The sequence below is a fragment of the Drosophila virilis genome, chromosome X (genome assembly GCF_030788295.1).
Source record: "Drosophila virilis strain 15010-1051.87 chromosome X, Dvir_AGI_RSII-ME, whole genome shotgun sequence".
Lineage (NCBI taxonomy): Eukaryota > Metazoa > Arthropoda > Insecta > Diptera > Drosophilidae > Drosophila > Drosophila virilis.
In genome coordinates, this window is record NC_091543.1 from 14,731,390 (window position 1) to 14,751,936 (window position 20,547).

A 20,547-nucleotide genomic window follows, 5' to 3' on the forward strand; every position below is an offset into this window, starting at 1 on the left:
ATCGCCATTTTGTTTCTTCTTTAAAGCAATCGCTGCCAGAGGCTACAACATTTTTCTCGTTATTGTTTTTAGTCAAATTTTCCTTACGTAAAAAAGGAAAAGTTTGGCGCTAAAGAGCTTCGGGCAGGGGCCATATTTAAGCCCTGGTCTATTGACACGTTTACAAACGCAAACGAGAAGCCGTTAAGACAAAGGAAGTTAAACAAAAGAACAAAAACAACATCCGTTTAAGGCGTGGCAGGTATCAAGGCGCAGAGCCTAAGGTGGACGGCTGGGAGCGTGGGCGGGGCGGAGTCGGCATAGTTTGAATCGTGGCCAACGATAGCGATGCGTTTGCCATCAGCTTGAATACCAGGAAAATCTATACAAATTGCCATGCATCAATATGAGATGCGAGAAATTGCCATCAAATTATTGATGAGCGCAGCTTAGCGGGACACATTTTTAATACACTTTCAATGGGCATATTAAACTCACATACGACTTTAAGCACATTAATTATATATTATATGCCGCTTACGTATACTATATCCCACCCTAAAGTGTATAAAACTGATCGAAAATTGTTATAGGATATTTTATGCTTTACCCTTTGCTTGGTCTTAAATTTACTTGCACCGAAAGTTGCGAGAAATCATTTAAGACGTATTTTACTGGATGAATAAACATAGGCCAAGCCTCGCATGGGCGTAAGTTCAACTTTCTGCTGACGGCGCTTGAACTCAATTTAAAACAGAAATGTGAAATTATTTTAAGCGTGTTGCACCGCTGGCGAAAAATCCATTCCGCTGAAAATGATAGTTCAAGGTAGAACGTGAAAATTTACATTTTTCCGCGTGCGCGAAATGATTGACAGGTAAGAACTCTACCCGCGAAAAGACAACCAATACAAGCTAGTATATTTATTTTCGATAAAAGCGCCAGTTATCGTCCAGTAAATCGCAGATAAATCGTCCATCTTTTAGGGGCTTCATTGGGGCTTCAACAAATGCATAGACATATATTTTGGACAGCATACGAATACTGTGTGAAGAAATGACATGAACCAAGTATGTAAGGGTATTAAAGCTGCGGCTTGCCGTGGTAAAAATTTGTTGTGCCCATGTCTTTCATGCCTGGGCTAGGAGCCTGGATCTTGCAGCTGGCGATACCACCAAGAACAATGGAATGCTTGGGAATGCCAAGTGTTAATCAGATGGGGCAACATGATTGAATGATAGCATGCGTAGCAATTTGTGTATCGATATGCCGAGCACATTGTTGTTTTTTGCTTTTACTGCTGTTGTTGTTGTTGTCGTTGTTGCGTGTAACGAGCTCCTTTTTAAATGGCTCCTGCGAACGTTTTGCACTTGTAATTGCATGATAAAGTGCTGCAAAGTGACGGCCGTGATTTGATGAACATGGCCACACACTTGCAACATGTTGCAACACTTGCACAAATGAGAGATTTACTGAAAGCCAGCAAAATAGAGAGAGGGAGAGAGGGATAGAGAGAAAGTGGGTATAAAAAGGCTTGCTCGTTAGAAACTCGTGTGAAGCTGCACCCATTTGGCCCTAAGCCAGCCCAAGCGTTTTTACTCCGCTCCGCTCAGCTGCTCTCCAATTCGCACACCCCGCATACCCTCACCATCCGCCCAACACACTCTCCTCCACTCATCGAGCTTTTATTGTTTCCCATTTAAGCATCTCTTGAATGTTACGAGCGTTCCATAAAAAAGGAAAAACGGCGATAAAGCAGAAAGACCCAAGTAGATCCTCCGACAACATATGGCTGCCATATACCATTTAATGTGTGTGTGTGTGTGTGTGTGTGTCTCTAGGTGTAAATGTAGTGGTAGGTGTGCGGTAAGTGTGTGTGTATCTCTGGATGGGTTGGGCATAACTTGAGGCGCCGTTTAACAGCAGTGCATGTTGGCTTTTTTAATAGCCCATATATATTCATATATATAAAGTATATATGTACACGCTAGCCCAGTGTGTCTGTCTGTGTATTTGTGTGCGGCTGTTGTTTATATCGCCGGCAGCCTTATTAACCCATTTACCAAGCAGCTAATTTGAGAGTAGACCTTAAACCCAAAGCCAAAATGGTGCCGTAGTTTCCTAAAGGCACGACAACTTAAATTTAAATAAAAACTTAATTGTTTGAAATTTCAGTCCAAACGAAACAGCTAATTCCAACCAGATACTTCATATTCACTTAAAAAGGGGTCTTATAAATTTATCACGGAAGCGTAACCCATGAAAGGAGACGTCTCCGATGCTGTTCTTGGTGTAGAATGTCAGATTTCATTTCTATACATGCAAATATACCCTGTAAAGGGTAGCAAAAAGTTGCAGTCAGCAGAGAAGTGATGAATTATGAATTTATAATGCCCTTAGCCCAGTGGGTCTTATCACCAGCCGGACGGAGCGCTAGCTGATAAGAACTAAAGAGCTGACAAGCAAACAGGCCCCTGGAATCGGATCAGTACAGTGAACCTGAACCTGAGAACAGCTGTTGTGTTGGGGTGGCATGTTCCTAAGAGCAGAGCAGTGAGCGAGCGACACGTCATGCCACAGCGCTGGGAGAGCGGTAGAGCAGGAGAGCGAGAGCGAGAGCTAGAATGAGAAAGAGGTCATGTCTACCTCTTTCTCACACCCACTTCGGCCCGCCTGCTGTGCCATAAAAAGAGCAACTGATAAGCGGCGTCTATATAAACAGCCCTGCTCTGCCGGCATCGGCACATTCAGCAGTTGTCAGATATCATGGAGCGCTGGCAGAATCGTGTTGCGGTCGTAACGGGCGCCAGTTCGGGCATCGGAGCTGCATGTGCCAAGCTGCTGGTGGCGGCCGGTTTGCAGGTTGTTGGCCTTGCGCGTCGCACCGAGCGTCTGGAGCAGCTGCGTCAATCGCTGCCTGCGGATCAGCGTCAGCGCTTCCATCAACGCAGCTGCGATGTCTCGGCCGAGTCGCAGGTAAACAGCGCCTTCGAGTGGATCGAACAACAGCTGGGCGGCATCGATGTGCTGATCAACAATGCGGGCATTCTGCGCGATGGCCATTTGCTGGACATGCCTATCAAGGATATCAGCGATGTGCTCCAGACCAATCTGATGGGCAGCATCTACTGCACCAAACTGGCGGCCAACAGCATGCGCCGCCGCCAGATAGCCGGCCATCTGTTCTTCATCAACAGCACCGCCGGCCTGGCTGGCTATAATCCCGGACCGGACGATCCCAGCCTGAATGTGTACACGCCCAGCAAGTTTGCGCTGACCGCAGTGCATGAGATTTGCCGACAGGAGTTAATCACACAGAAATTGAAAATCAAGACCACGGTGAGCTTTAAATTCGGGCAAAGTCATATTAAATTGTCGAGATATACTTTCCCAGCGGTGCACAGATTTTTAAGGAGTACAAACCCATCTGTAAGGTCGCAATACCTTAACTCAATCTATATATGGGCGAAACTCTCCAAACATGTATTCGACTGAAAAACCTAAAAAAAAAACTTGGGAAAAATATCAAGTATTTAAAACTAACAAAAAGGATCAATATAATCAAAACGCTTCAGATATATTGAAAAAGAAAAAGCTGTTCATAGAATAGTTGCATTTTAGAATGATCATCTATATATTATATTACGAGAGTTGTATTATGAAAGGTTAAAATCTAAGAGATTTGTTTGCATAGATATAGACAGACAAAGAGATAGACGGACATGGTTATATCGTATCGGCTGCTAATACTGCTCATATATATATACATATATATATTTCTTTTTAGCATATGCAAAGAAAGTAGTCTGCAAGATCGGAGGATCATTTGGAAATATGTTAATATTAGAAATGTGGGGACAAAAACAAATCAATTCAAATTGAAATCAATTATTTCTATTGCAGAGCATTAATCCCGGCTGGGTATCCACTGAGATAGTGCCCGACGAAACCAAAACGCAGCTGGGCGATGTGATATTACAGGCCGACGATGTGGCCCAAGCGGTGCTCTACGCTCTCTCCACGCCGCCGCATGCCCAGGTGCAGGAGATAACGCTTCGGGCTGTTGGGGAATGGTACTGATAAGCGCTATGAAGTACGCACGTGTTTTTGGTTGTTGTAGTTGGTTGTTATTGCTGCTGTTGTTGTTGTTATTATTGAGGGAATGTATTCAACACCTAATAACAATCAAATGAACGCAACGACTCGACGCACACGCACCCACACACACACACACAGCACACACACACACAGCACACACACATGCAGTTTATTTGTACTGTGGGCCTTTGGTCTTTATTCTCATTTCATTTTTTATTGTAATTGTTATGATTATTGTTGTTGTTATGATTGACCGTTACAATTTAACAACAAAGCTAAATAAATAATTCAGTTTTATAAATTAATAACTCACAGTTATTGAAACCTCTGAACCATTGAACTATGCGGTTCACCCACCAGTTCACCGCCCATCGGTAGCATGTCATTATTTCCGTTCCGCAAACACCTTGCGGTTAGTCATTTTCATTGCAAGGCCGATCGATATTTCAATTAGCTTGACCTAGAGTTATGAAATTGACTTGTTAGGAACACATGTAGATTTCGTGAAAGGCTTTTGCTGAATAATTCACTTGCCGCAAAGAGCTTGTGAACTAGCAAACTAGTTGCACCGAACGAGTTCATTAGAACTGACAGTTGTCAATAAGCAACTATTTTTCACACACAATATTCTAGATAGTTCCAATATCATATAGAGCATATATTGAGCAGTCCCCACACGAGTGGGATTCGAGCTAGAAGCCCGTTTTGGCCTAATTGACTATACATACTTAATAGCCAGAGATCTATAGGCTTTTACTCAAAGCTAAATTGATTAATTATAATCATATTTGCCGTAGGACATGGGCTTCGGGTTCACAGCTCAGCTTTGGACATTATTGTTGCAATGCCTCAGTCAAAGGGTACACCTAAGGTGGTTGCAATTTATAGCCTAGACAAATGGATGGTAACTAAATAACGTCGTTTAAATATACAAAATTATGCGTATTCGGCCTACGCTAAGTATAAGGCACTACCAGAACAAATTTCAAAGGGCTACATATATTTTTACTCCACAAAAGTATTAATATTTAGAGTAAGAAAATATCAAAGCTTTTTACTTAATTTCAAGAACTCAACTGAATTTGTACTCCTCACTCGTTGGTCTACAAACGAGACATAAAGTCGAGCCTGGTCTCGACAGGATTTGTTACTCAGCTTTTTGCTCATGGGCTTAACGAGCTTCAACGAGACGTTGTTTAATTAACAAATTTGCAACATTCGCGCAGCGCAAAGTTGAGATCTTAATACCAAATCACATTTGCCCCAGCATTTTGTTTGCTTTTCTTTTTTTTTTTTTTTGTTGCATGTAATATTTTGTTTTCTAATATTTTGTTGTTTGTGAGTTTCTCCTATTGGTGTTTTTCATACACATTCTTCGGCTACGTCGGAATATGCAAAGTTTTTTTCCGAACCTTTTAATGACAGCGCATGCCAGGGCAAGGCAATCCTTTTTTTCTGCTCTGCTATTCCTATCACCCACATGGGCAACCCTTTTGTGTGTGTGCGTGTGTGTGATATCTGTTGGGGATTGGGAGTGAGTGAGAGCGCAATATCGGGTTGGGTAGCCTGCCTACGAGCTTTGCAGCTGTGTTGTTTTAAGCCCCATGAGGCAGCTGTCTGTCTGTCTGTCTGTCAGTCTGTCTGCCTCTCTGGCTGTCGTCCCGCTGTCTATGTGTCTGTCAGGCACCCAGTTAGACAAGTTTTGTCAGCCGCAGCTCTGCACTTCACTTCACTTCATATTTCCGGCATTTTGTTTTAATTAAATATATGACAAATGTCATACAGGACAAACTTTTGACAACAATGCAGCACACATTTGGCACCCACCTACCCGATCTCACTCCCTCTTCCACTCGCACTCCCTCTCTCTAAAGCGAAAATCGCATGCAACACTTTGCGCAGCGTATGAACCAGCTTTAAAATAGGTAAATCTATATGTTCGAGTAACTCTCAAGGCTAGCCTGTTAGCGCCATATGCCCCCAGAATAGTCCAAAATGTACGCACTTACATTAATAAATCCCATTTAATATGCAGGCGCAGTCATGTGGCCCGACTAAAAGTTTGGCATAACAATATCTGTGCCAATAAAATGAAATTAACGCAAACTTTATATTTCCTGCTCAGATTAATTAAAAGAGTTAAGAGCTGGATTGACTGTGCATTTCATTCATTAAAAGTTTTGGTTATATTTGCCCAAAGTACTGAAGTACTTGTTGAATTTTCCGTCGAGGCAACTTCTTCAGAAATGTACTTTCTAATTGCAAGTGAAGATAATTAAAAGCAATTTCCAGACGAAAGTTCTTACCACAGACTTGGCATATATCAATTAAGATTTATTAATGGGACTCTACGCTATATATATTTAATTATAATAATTTAAAGTTTTGGCTACATATGTGTATTTGTGCGCACGGAGGTAACTTTGACAGAATTTGACATTACGACGTTTGATATTTGACAATTTTCCACAAATCGAATTAAAAGGAATTTATATTTCAATAAAATATTTGACGAAATTCTTCTGCCAACAAGCTTGTAAAACATAAATTGTAAATATTTTTATAATTGTTATTTCTGTAGAAATGCACTTCATAAACACACATCAAATAATCTGTACTTGATTTCTCTTACAATCAATTCCAAGAAAATATATCATTTGCGCAAATGCAAAAGCATTTAAAACAAAATTTTGCTTTCTGTGAGACGGAATTGAATTGAATTAAAACACGGGCCGTCTTTACATGCGACTCATATGATTTTATGCAGCAGTTAGGGGCTAGTATTAAGATGTTACCTTAAGAGCCCAAATCCAAAGGCGTCTCTGTTTCGGTCATGCAACCATATGTCAGGAGTGGTGCCGAGTAATATACGACGTCGTGTGGAGCATTTTGTTAGGCACATGGCCCGTATCTTAGTGGTCAAACGTTGTTGGGTTGTGGCCCCGGGCTATACACAAAATCCTCTGCACAAATGCTTTTCCTTTGTGCGTGTGTCTGTGTGTGTGTGTGCTTGTGTGTGGTTGGGTGTTTGCTTAGCTCTATGTGCATCGGCATTTTTAAGCGATTTGGCAGGCAGGACGAGCTGCTGGCCAGTGCAGCTGAGTGCAATGAAGCATTTCAGTTACGCTTGCTGCTATCGACATCTAAGTACCGAATGACAGCACACACATGCACACAAATTAAACACACACACGCACATGCAGACGCATACCACATACCTTGAATTTCGCCACTGTTGTTTGAACTGGGCAACAGGTAGGAAGGGAGCAGCGCTGCTTGGGCACTTGCAATGGCAGCAAAAATTACAAAAATAAAAACTTAATAAATAAGTAATAAAAGGAAATTGAATTTTCTAGCGTTTTTATGACAAGCACGATAAATTACGCAGCATTGCCCAAACAGACCACAGAGATGCTCTCGAAGCCTCTGAGTGAAGTGAAACGAGAAAATAATGAAATATGCAATACAATTTTAAAAAAGGCACCTATCGTTAACTAAATCAAATGGCATTTGCATTCGGGAACAGTTGAAGCTATCAAATGGCCCATTAAGTTTTCGTAAGAAAAGTTATCGTAAAGCTTTCAGCCGAAATAAATTAAAGCTAGTATAAATTGAAAGAAACTGAATATCACCTTAACCTTAAACTAACATATGAGCAAGGCATTCAGTATGTCTCGAGCTTGCATAAGTTTGCAGAAAGCTTTCCGTTACACTTGAAAAGGCCAACATGCTTTACGAGTAAGCTTTGGATTAATCTTGTAAAGCACCTAAGGAAAAAGCGTGAGCTATATAATACCACTTGGCATCAGGTTTAAATGCCATTTGATTTGATTTCCTTTCATTCAAGCAACTTATAAGACTGTTTAAGATAAGGCAACTTTGCTATATCATGAAGCTTTAAGCTCGCCATACAATAAAAGTCCAGTTGCACTTATTGCAAACTTCAACTTAAAACTAGCCTAAGAACTGTATGCATGAAGGCCTTTGCTTAAGATTAAGTTCACTTAGAATTTGTAAGCACTTTTAAGCTTCCTGTAAACATGTAAGCTCAATTGAAGCTAATCTAGTTAGGGCACATGTGTGCTCAAACTGTTCTAGCCAAGCACTTCGATTATCTCTGGAGCATTTTTTATATGCTTATCAGCCGAAAAGTGCAGCTGGGTATGCAATAGCTTTAGCTACTACAAAATTTGTTTACGATCTTAACATGCTTTTAGCACACTATACGACAGGAAGAAGAGGCGTGGCTCGGTGGGCTGTCGACTGTCGAGCTGTGTAAGCTGCGGGCTGAGTGCGTATAGGCACTCTGCATAAAAATGAGCACTTGCTTGATTAGATATGGGAATTTTCCGGTTGTGCTGTTGTTGCCGAAAAGATGCAAAAACTAATAGACAAATGATTTGGCTACGTTTGCCATAAAAAGTATTCGCTCGATGGCATAAAATACTGTCCTTTGGAGCTGCCTGTCAAGAACTTTATGAAACGGGTTGACTGCCAGTAAATTTTTCACTTGAACAAATATCTTTGGGTATTGTGTTTGTGTCATTGTGCGTGAATTGCTTTGATCATTGGCAGCGGCAATCGGCTGATATTCAGCACTTAAACATAATCCTGTGAATGTAATGTCAAATTATTTAGGGCACGGTAAAGTTCAAGTGTTAAGCACACAAATATATGCATACACATATTCCGCTTTATGTTGAAATAAGCTAAATTAACAAGTTGCAAGTGCTGCACGGAAATATCTTGTATAGAATTATTCAAATGCGTCAGCTAATTATGTCAAGCGAAGCTTTTATAGCTTTATAAAACATCTGTAGACTATTTATTTACACATATTTCTTTTCGCAAAGTTTTGCAAATAAGTTTCTTAAAGGCCAAGCAGGATAAATTTCCACACTTCAGATTGCTGTGGGAGCTAAGCTGCTCTGACAGTTCGTGGAATTCATCTCGAGCTGGTGACCAAGCTCTACTATTACAGTGAACTAACAAGCAATTGCAACGCAAATAGCTATTTTTATCTTGCTGACGCTCTGCCACTATTCGACACCTCCACAACTTTTACATTTTTCTTTCCTATGCACTTTATAAATAGCCTGATTGCTAACAAGCACCAAATCTCAACTGATAATATTAATTAATTACTCCCACACACTTAGCCACTCGACTTGTCATTTGTCCACTTTGCTCATTGCGTGTTCATTAAAAGGAAATGAAACTTAACCGTGCCACGTATGGTTTATATTAAGACACATCAAGGCGGCCACAACTCGGATTTCCAGTTTTTCAATTTACCAAGAAGCGAACCTTAGACTAAATCAAAAACAGTCGTAGCTACATCTCAATCATCTCAATTATAAATAAAAATATGATTTATTTAAACAAAATAAGAGTTTGTCCTTAATGCTGAAATGAGGGAAATGTTTCAGGTTTGTATAAAAAAAAACATAAAAAGCCACGCAGTATGCATCTCAAATGTGTTGAGAGCCTGTGTGGCATTGCTGCGTAACCTTCGGTCTAACAAATGGAAAGTCGCTGGCTCAAATTCAGTATAAGCTTTTGGCTCGAATGGAATAATACAAGCAAAATTGGTAGCAATTGCATTTTCAATGCAAAACCTGATAAACGCCGGCTAATTTCTGATAGCTTCAAATAAATTTGAAAATTGACAGAAACTTGATGACCCAAGTTTGGAAGCAAAAAATTTCAGAGATGAAATGTACGACATGCATTGGCCTTAATCGCAAACCAGAACTCCGAAAACGTTTCTTGACCTTTTTCGATCTTTATCTATATATATACACTATATACGGGATAAAATGTAAGGCTTGCTGTCTAGAGACCTGCATGTATGCAATGGTTTGCGTCTTTGGCAGCCCAAATATTATAGCTAAACGAAATGAAAACTCACTTTGATGGTTTAATTGGGCCAAGAAAAACAAAGAAAGTGGCTAGAAATTTAGCAAACAAGCATAGCAGCCATTTAGGCAAATAGCAGCAGGGCGGGTTTCCTTTACCATGTGAACAACTCTCACTCTCTCCCTCTCTCTCCCCTCTCGCTTTCGACTGACTCAAAAACTCGCTGCCAAGCACTCAAATGTTATGAAATACAATCAAATTGCACAAATTTGCGTACAATGCAAACAAGAAGCAGCTGAGTAATATGGAATTTTGTTATATGAAGAAAAACATTGACAATTGGCCAAATTGACGGCAAAGATTTTCAAGCATTTGCATAATGAAGCCAACTAACTGCAATGATTCACCTGATTTGCAAACAAATCCACAGTGTTTGTCATCAACACATAATATTTTAATGCGCCAAGGGTATGCCCTAATTGAGTTTATTATTTGGGCAAATAATAAAACTCGGATTTATGATGAATAAATCAATGCAATATTTTCATCAATGTCTGAAGTTATAATATAACAATTTTTCAGCGAAGTTCAATTTGTCAAGCGTTTATTAGAAATCAATACAGAATTGTGTTTCAGGTTTTGATAGTTGTCGAAATTGGTTTTGTCATAATTTCAGGAACTTTCCGTGCCCAGTTTGTTGTCGCTTTTAACGTGAATTTTTGGGCAAAACAATGAATTCAGTTCAGCATCTGGCCAAACTGGTATTCCGGCTCAAAATTCACAACAACATTATTTGGGCTTCGCTTGACATTTTGGTTGAAATCAAATGGAGATGTATGGAAAAAAAAACCGTCCATGTTGCCGCAACTATTTCAAGAGAAACACGCAACATTCGGTCTGCCACATGCATATGAGCAAAAGCTATTACATATTGGGGCTTCGGTTGTTATTGCTGATGTGGAGCTCTGCATAGGTAGGGGGTTTATTATGCGAATTTCTTGTTTCATACCGCATTAAAGCGAAGTCACATATGTGGACTCTAGTGCAGGGGCACTCCCACTTTACGCCCAAATGTGCAACATCGACACGTGTTTTGTATTAAATTTCAGTCAGCCTTGAACTTGAAATCAAAGGCAGTCAAAATGCCAACATGCTTTGGAATAATTGCCCAAGCATTTATTAATTAAAGACTTTTTGAAGAATGCATTCATATATCTCATTGTAATTTGCGTAAAACTAAAATGATTTAAATAAAAGCAATAGCTGTCGTATTTGTTTTACATATGGCTTAGTATTTGATACAATTTATTGCAAATTGATTTAAGGAATTGAGGAAAATGCACAAAAAGTGGCTTTGAAATAATATATATGATTACACACTGCATCATAAATTAATGGGCTTACGTTTATTGTATTGCGAACTTTCAATTCAAAACCTCTCATATTGTTTCTTCCTCAAGATACTTTGACCAAACTTAGAAACTAAAAGCTTCACATTGCTCTTCACATTTAAGCTAAATTGTATCCACATCGCATACGCGAATTTTGTTTGACCAACAAATTTAATTTTCAAAATACCTTGACTCAACAACTATTCCCTTAGCACCGTAACAACTGGGAACTTCTATAAATATATCGCACCAAAAAGATCAATTGCTCGGAAATAGAGCATTTATGTAAAAGCCCTTTTTTCTTGTTGTCATTACAAGACTTAAGCACTTGCAAGTTTCATTCATTTTCAATGAAAAGCAACAGCAAGACAGTATTCGCTTAGAATTCTCTTTTATTGTCAACTACACTCAGAAAAAAATGTGTGCGACATTGAAAATAAATCACCATAAAATAAATACTTTGCTTAATTTGATAAATATTTATATTTATGTGAAAATTAACAAAAAAAAAAGTAAATTTCCAATAATTTAATTTTTGTCGATTTTTTTAAATTGAAGAAAATAAATTGTTTTGAGTGTATCAGCCGCTCATAAGTTAAATGAGCCCTCAGAGAGCCTCCACTCTCTGTCGCACACGCAAAACGTTACCGTCAAAGTTTTTCCCCACCCACATTCTAATAAGTACTTATGTACTATGTTGGCAAGTTTCAGCCAAAGCAATGAAAAGTTTTTTTTTGACGTACTTTCATGTACGTCAAGCAGGCTTAAATCGTGTTTTATGAGGAACCAATAACTTTCCAGAGTCCGCGCCCGCAAGCGCGCAGCCAACAAATGCAAACAGGCAAAAGATTATATTCAAATTGAAGCTGTTAATGTGTTAGGGTTTTCGCACAGAATGTGAGGAAATGTAGTTCAAGCACATGAAAACGATTTATTGTGCACTTTGGTCGGTTGGAAGAGCAAAGATTATGTGCATTTGGACATGAAGTAAATATGCATATAAATTCAACTCTAGGTGTTGGATTTCCTTCTTTTTTTTTAAATAGCACTTAACAGCTGAGGAAGTGCAGGAGCTGAACAAGGTTCACCAAACCTTAACTATCCTAAGTAAATTTATCTATCATTACAAGCAGGTATGAACAGGTTAGCTTAATTAACATTACATGTAATGTGCTGTATTTAATGTGCATCTCGAACAGACGAAGAGCACTGAAAGCAGACCAGTGCTTTAAGCCGAGACACATTTATTATATTGCATATGCGTCTGCGGCTTCTAGTCTAAGCAGCTTACTCAGTCACACACACACACACACACACACAGCGACACCCACACAGGTGTGCTCTGCTGGCAGTAAGGCAAAAGAAATGCAGCGAATGTTGCTGCAGAACGAGTCGGCTTCCGTTTCCGCAACTCTATATATATATATATATATATACCGCCTGCAGCCTGCCAGACAATGGCGTCATCTTTTAAATATAATAAATTTGCAGAACTATTAGTAAAGTGTCGGTTGCTGGTGTTGCTTCTGTTGCTGCTGCATCCCGTTTGCTGACAATGCTTTGTGTTTCCCATTCTGTGCACCGTTGACTTGTTGCAAGCACATTGCAACATTTGCAACAAAATCTATTTATGTGCCACCATTTGTTTGGCAAACAAATTTACAGCTTGAGTTTGGCATTTAATTTCTGCGCTCGCTTGCGCTGCGTGCAGTAATTAAAATAGCGCATACGTCGAGTTCTGTAAATATCATATAATCAACATTACACATACGCCCCCATACCCGCCTATCCACATATACCCAGACCACGCGTTTGCTGTTGCGGCTCGTTAAATCGAAAAACGCAAGCAAACTATTCAGGCGCAATGAAGCTGTCAACATCAGGCAACATTTGCGCAAGATACAACCCACAACCTGGCCAAACAAAAAAATCGAGGAAATGCGCAAAAATAGGCGAGCAATAATATAAGAAAGTATTCCGGCTGTGTCCGACTGTACACTACCCTGTAGATACTAAAGAACTGGCATGCATTCACACACAAAGAAACAAGCATCGCTGTCCAATGTTCAATTATTGTAAAATTGTAGCTGCCAATATATATGTGTGTGAATGCGAAGCCCAATAGCAATGTCTTAATGATTTATTTTCCTTTCCTATTTAAATATTAAATATTCCAGATCAGTGTATGCTTGAGAAGATTCTTCACATAAAATTTGGTGTTTCCAGCTCTGGTCGTCATATGAAAAGCTACATTCAATATATTAAGGCTCTAGCTTTAAAACTCTCTGGCTAGGCAGCCTCCTTTTACCACTTACAAGCACTTGAAAAGAAAAAATGATACCCTTTATTTTCAAGCCCGTTCGCAATTGTGGGTGAGGTGTAAAAAAGGAAGTAGAGCAATGGCTGGCACTGTCTGTGCGGCTCATGTGCCACAAGCCAACGCACTTTCAAGTCTTGTGAAGTGACTCTCAATGCCACACCCACAGAGTAACGCCCAGCAGCAGCCATTCTGTCCTAGCCTGGCAGGGTTTGGGTTGATGTCTCAGCTATGCTGCAACACTTACGAGTGCATGTCATTTTTGAGGCTTAAACGATTGCCTATAGGCCCATAGAATACCCATTTCACTTTCCCTCTTTTATGTAAGGTTTTTTTTTTTTTTGTTATGCCTCTTTCCTATTTCACCTGAAGATGCGAAAGAAGGAAATTGTCAACTGGCAAATGAATTCATGCTCTTTGCAGTCGGCCCTTGAACAATTGCAGGCACTGTCAAATGGCTCAAGGAGTTTGTTTCGAATTGTTGTCAGGAATCAATAAACATGTCTGACTGAGGCTTCCAGGAAGCCAAAGTTCAGCAACAGGGCCAGTTTTTTCTTTCGTTTTGAGAACTTTGTTAACTCTTGCGGCACATCATTCAGGCTTAATGTTCGGATAACAGATTTCGCATGCCAAACGTAAAGGCCGAACTCTTTAATGCACAACTATCCTCTTATTTGTTCTTTTTAGAGTGGTTTTTATGTTATCAGCCTAGCTCCTATGTTTCAATAGCAACATGATAAGGGTGATGACAGCAGTCATGACAAGCCGCCTGCAGTTTCCTTACCCCGGCTGCTGTCGTAACTGTGATTGTGGGATTCGAGAGAACGCCGAAAGCAACAAGCTGCTCATGTTTAACCCTCGTGGACTTAAGAGCAAACTTACCCGATTTCTCGAGAAATCGTTTTTCGTACAACTGGGCAGCCGCGTAAGCTTGGCTCGAGTCCTTGGGCATAGCTTGCTTGCAGGTTCGCATTGAATGGCTCACAGCCAAACCCATTCTTTCCAACCTCCCCCCACCACAACAACAGGCAACACAATGAGCCTCGTCTCAGCCTAACCTGCATTATCAAACGTACATTTTATTAAGGGAAAATGAACAACTCGAAAAAGGAAAGATAATAATAAATCTTCTTACCAAGAGTTTGGTGGTGTATTTGGTCGGAAATTCAATGCAAATAAAATCTTTGTATAAAAAATAATAGCAATTTTTCGTTAAAACGAAACACTTTACGATTTTATGATATTATAAAACATGTTTTGACCACAATGCGCTTGAAATGGCAATCGCATGTTTGAATAACGAACAACATAATTTTTACTTACGCAAACAGATCAACGCTAGACGATAATACAATATGTTTAAATTTTTTAAATATATAAAATGCTGCACATCGGATAAAAATGATGTTTACAAGCAATATTTATTGCGCCCACTGCCAACTGGCTGCAAGCCGAGAAGTTAGGTTGAGCCTGAACTCGAGTCGAATCAACGATAATATTTTTGAAGCCATATTTTATAGAATTAATGTCAAATGAGAATTCTAACACGTCGCCCCACTTAAACCCTTTTTAATCAATTTGTTTGCCAATGGATCAAAAAACAAAGAAAACTTCAAGCAAAAGTTATCGCAGTAATTTAATAGAATTATACAAAGTTATTTAACTTGTATTGAGACGTCGTTTATTTGCATAGCACAACGAACGAGTGTATGGGCAAGGGGGTGGAGGTGGCCTAGGAATTGTTGGCAACTAGGCTTTGAAGCCATGTCCGAACTTGTTAAAAAGTTCGTAAATTCTAATAATAGGATGAGTTTCTTGACTTGTCGATAAAATTGTCAAAGTGCAAAAGTTTTTGACACTCGCCAGTTAAAGTACTTCAAGTCAGCTAATTGCGACTTACTGAATGAATAAGTCAAGTGTGAGCAGCGACACTGAGTGAAGTATGTACTCGCATTAATGTTTAAAATCGCAATTCCAGCAGTTGGTACAATTATAGACAGTTACAGAGCACGTGTCAGAAGTACACAACTATAAGATACCCTGACTGGAAAGTTCATTCTAAGCTCGGTGCTTAAAGTCCGAACTATATGCAACTTCTACTGCTTGAAAATGGTTCACAGTCTGCTAATATCAAAGCTAAACGATCTGTCCTTACCATTTAAGGAATGGGCTATGTATTCATTCTCTATATATGTTAAGCGAGAATCTTCATACAAATCATAGTCATAGCTTATTGAAATAAAGGAAATCGGAGTAAGAAAACGGATAAGCTTAATCTGAGTTGGTATAGAAGAATATATATTTAAAATCTCTAGCTTTTGTGTTTGCCCAGATTCATACAGGAGGACATACTCACATAGCTAGCTAATTAAATCAATTTTTATGAATACAGGGCATATCAAAGGAAAAGTGAAGACAATAACGAAAAAATGTACTTTTAATTACGAAAATTGGTCTAACAAATGTACAGCCTTGGCTCTCATTAAAAATTGTAAAACTAGTTAAGGACAAGTTAGCACAAATAACAAAAGAGATAAAAATGTGTAAAAGGAAATGTTTGATTGAGAATTGATAGAAAAATAGCTGCCCACGCAGCCAGCAGACGCGGCTAATTGATAGATAATAAAAAGACAGTAAATAATATAATAACACAAGTTATGATGGACGATAAGATAAGCTTTAAGTACTATATATACATATATTTTTTCTGATTGATACTAACATAATTATATGGCAGATAAGTAAGATTGATGTGTGCTGACTAGATTTAATCTGGCATAAGTCCATATAAGCACCATTTATTATAGCTATATTGAATTATTGTCAAATGATGACAAGCTGATAAGCTGGCCTGATAAGAAGGGAAATATATATATATAAATGAATTCAAAAATGTGCCTGCACGTTAAGTGACAATGGAGGACAACAGGGGACAGTTGCAGTTTGCATGTAAGGGGCAGAAATATGGACATTGAAGCGAACTTAACGTAAAGTGTTTGTTAATGGACATTATGGCCACCGCAGCAAGTATTGAGGCTCATTATTGATGCCCCTAAATATGGAGTATAACAATGTAACATTATTCAAAATCTGGCAGCATTAAGTCTAAATATGGCCCAATCATTCAGTTGAGCGGCTCCACGGATTCAAACGACTCGCCAAATAAAACACAAAAGACCAAGCGAAAGGAGTTGACAGCCAAAACTTGCTGCAAGACTTTATCAATGTCTTTGTTATACTTAAATAGATACTGACAGTCAAACGAATTGAATGTGAATCGTATGAATTGAATAAAAATTGATTATATTACAAGAGAAATTGTGAACGAAAGCAAGAAAGAAATGTGCGGCATTTGTTGATCCAATGAGGAGCCCAAATATTTGGGTCAGTCAACCCAGAAGCTGGAAAAACCACTTACACAGAAATTAGCTAAAGTAGCGCAAAGGCACAGCTGTTGCTGCTTATATTTATTTATATTAGTAACATAATCGGAAATTTTTTAATGTTCACATGTATATGCACATATAAATAAATTTTCATTTCATTTGACGTCACGGATTGGGCCGTTTACGATTTTTGGCTAACCCGGAACAGATTCAGAGCTTTTGTTGTATATTCAATTTTTTATGTTATTTTCATTACGTTTTTTTTTTTTTTTTTTCGTTACTTTTTGTTTTATTGATTGCGCACATTTGAAAATCAATCTGCAACACAGAATCGTTGGGGCACATTGACTGAAGTTTTGTTTATTTGTTCATTTTCCAGGCACGAGGAAACACTTTGTGCCTAATGGGCGGAACATCAAGTGCCAAAATTGCCAATGCGTTTTTTTGCTGTGGTTTATTTTCTTTAAATATGAAACTACTTACACTTGAGAATGGGAATTCCACATGTTCCTAATGTCTAGCATACATGCTTAAGTAGCTAAACTGATTTGAAAACTCAATCATGGGAAATAATAAACCTAAAACTATATATCAATATATAACCTTAAAGCTATATATTACTGAAAAGAAAAAATGGTGACAAGAATATAACCCTCAAGCTATATATCGTTAGGAAGATAGAATAGCGATATGTTTATAACTTAAAAGCTATAAATAGCTGCAAAGAAATAATGCCGATAGGAAACTCACTTTTAAGCTATATATCGCTAAAAAAAAATATATAGGTTTATGGCTACACATTACTTAGAAGATAAACTGAAAGATACAAAAGCTCTTCAATGCATAAATTTTTAAGTAAATTTATATATACATTTTGTTTAGCTAAAAATTATTTTATTTCCTGTGCTTTTTCATAAAAACTAACACATATCAAATATATATAAATATTTAACTAGCATGCTTGAGGCTCGAGAATGTTTAATTAGCTGCCTCGGGGTCCGGGCTTTAGTTTTTTAAATAATTAATTTTAATTCGCTATGCGAATGAATAGCACTTAAATCTTTCACAATTTACTATTTACCTTAGCAGCTTTAAATAAATTACTCACACTTCAATAAATGTATTATATAAACGTTGAAAGTACCTATTACTTGGTAACTAGTCGATAAGTCCTGCACTTGTAACCTACTTGTTAGTCCAGTCAGGCTTCACTTAAATGGTGTAACAATTCTATGGGAACTACAAAAAAGACTTCATCCGTGTCAACAATTGCCTGCAACTGCTTTGGCCAGCTTCAATTTGTCCGCACTCCAAATGAAAAGGGGCAACACATGCGGCAGCTGACTTTGAAATACTTCAATTTCTGTGTTTACAAAAAGATTGTCTGTGTATTTGTATTGAGTGCGTGAGCGAGTGGAAGGGACGTAGATAGACATAGAGATAGCGGCTGCATATACGCAAGTGAATAGAAGAAAAACACGCTGAGAGCCGAGTAGATGAAAACTTCTTAACCGCTCTGAATCTCAACTCAATTGTGATCCCCCCACTGAATGTTGCCCTCTCTTATGGCAGCTAACTGCAGGCAATTTTTCTATTTTCCACATCATTAGTTTTCAATGAATATTATTTGCTGTTGTTATATTTGCTGTTATTGTTGTTGCTGCTGTTGTTGTTGCTGCTTTAGCTGGTTTAAATGTCCAGAGCATACAAGAATTTGCGAGCTGTGCGCCGCTGTGTACCCGCATAAGCAAATAAACTTACAAATTGGGCAATGTCAAAACAAAAACCATACAAGAGAAAAGAGCAGCAGCAGTGGCGGCAGCGGCAGCTGCGGTGGGCGGGGTGCGTCTACAAGTTCATTGGCAGCCATAAATCAAAAACAGGGGCTATTTAATAGGCGGGGCCATTGAGACTTTTAGCCACCTGCAGCTGCTGCCGCTGCCGCCGCCGTCGGGCAATAGAATTAGTTTTCTTATTTGACTTTAGTCACAGGACAAGAAGGACAACGCGTCGTATGAGCAATGTCCCCAAAGTTGCTTGGGCGTCTGGCAATCATGCACGAGCGACGCAAAGGCATTTGAAGTGCCCTGTCCGCATGCCATACACCCCATCCACGCCCCGTCAACCATCGTCTGTCTCCTTTGACCACTGTGCCTGCCCGGGGACCTGTCATCAACATCAGCATCTGAAGCATTGCAGAAAGCAAAACACAAACAGGAACAATTACGTACAAACAAAAATACAACAGCAAAAAAGTACACAGAGATACAGAAAAGAAAAATAAAAAAAAAAAAATCAAATTCCAAATAAAATTATTTCGTTTTGGCGTATTTTTTGGCAGCCAATAAGGTAAATCAAGCAAATCAAAAAGAGAAATAAAATCAATGCAAATAGAAAACATCAGCGCCGCAGGCTCATGTCGCATATTTATGAACATCAGAAGCCGAATGCTCCTTTGAATACCCTGTGTATAATGCAAACAAAAAAATAGCCCATTAAGTATATGGGTGCTTGACAGAGAGGACGAGCGAGAGTAACACTCCTTGGATGTGCTTGCCTCTCAGAAGTTCAACGACTTTAATTTGGTAAGTTATGATTTTTCTTAACTCTTTCGATATTACCCAACATGATTTTCGATGGTATATTAAACAATCGAATGACAAACAGAGTAGTTATTCAAGAACTATTTTGTATTTTATGGAGCAGAATTTATTTTATTGACAATAATTACATTTAATATCAATTTGAAGATGTTGTTATTCTTGTTAGAATGGGCTACAATAGAACAGGGTATCGCGCAGTCAGCCACGCTCGATTCAATCGAATCTTACTTGTCTTGCCCGAGCTGGCGGCGTGGCCGTTGTTTAAGCGATAAGTATACCAATTTTCAATCGTTCGACTCACCGAGTCGAATGCACATTTTACAATTCAAATGACGCGCAATCATTCATTCACATTCGCATTTACAAATCACAAGCTGTGAGTGTTGTGAATGCCATTCAATAATTCAACTTGAGTATCAGGCAATCGCTGCTGTTCTAGTTTCTTCAGTCTGCTGTTTGGATAAATCTCAGAAAAGGGCAAGACAGCAAACAACAGCAAGCTATGAGATAAAGAGAAAAAGAAAGCGAGAATCGAGAGAGCCTTAGATAGAGAGAGAGAGAGAGAGAGAGAGAGAGAGAGAGAGAGAGAGAGAGAGAGAGAGAGAGAGAGAGAGAGCAAGTGCTCTAAAAAACACTTAAACAGTTCATCAACTGAACAGTTTTGATAACTGGCCCTATCGCCATGCAAAAGTGCCTCAATTGCGGGCGCTTCCCTGTAGCCAATGTTCATTAAAAAGTCGTCGTTGACGGGGCAGGCGAGCAGGGGTAAGTATTAGCTGGGGGGCGGGAATTACCCCATTAAGAGTGTGCTGAACGTTTTGGTTGCTCGTTATTTGACATGATGGCCACTTTAGAAGTGCTTTTTATTATAAGATTTGGAGTTCTGTGATTTAAATAAATTTCAAACTGTAAAA

The 20,547-nt window shown here is 39.0% G+C and overlaps 2 protein-coding genes across 5 annotated transcripts in view; one reads left to right on the forward strand and one right to left on the reverse strand.

The window, feature by feature from the left end:
* rdgA (retinal degeneration A) overlaps positions 1-20,547 on the reverse strand; it is a 139,849-nt gene that overhangs the window by 72,184 nt on the left and 47,118 nt on the right. The gene's annotated exons all lie outside the window — the stretch shown is intronic.
* Positions 2,719-4,385, forward strand: LOC6635533 (farnesol dehydrogenase). The gene is made up of 2 exons (XM_002059068.4): positions 2,719-3,318; positions 3,883-4,385. The coding sequence occupies exons 1-2, from the start codon at positions 2,746-2,748 to the stop codon at positions 4,057-4,059; spliced, it is 750 nt and encodes a 249-aa protein (XP_002059104.1). The 5' UTR covers positions 2,719-2,745; the 3' UTR covers positions 4,060-4,385.

Excerpts from the sequence above, each read along its gene's own strand:
- LOC6635533 (XM_002059068.4), top strand. The coding sequence starts at position 2,746 with ATGGAGCGCTGGCAGAATCGTGTTGCGGTCGTAACGGGCGCCAGTTCG. Across the intron at positions 3,319-3,882 it reads AATTGAAAATCAAGACCACG|AGCATTAATCCCGGCTGGGT; the intron begins GTGAGCTTTAAA and ends TTTCTATTGCAG.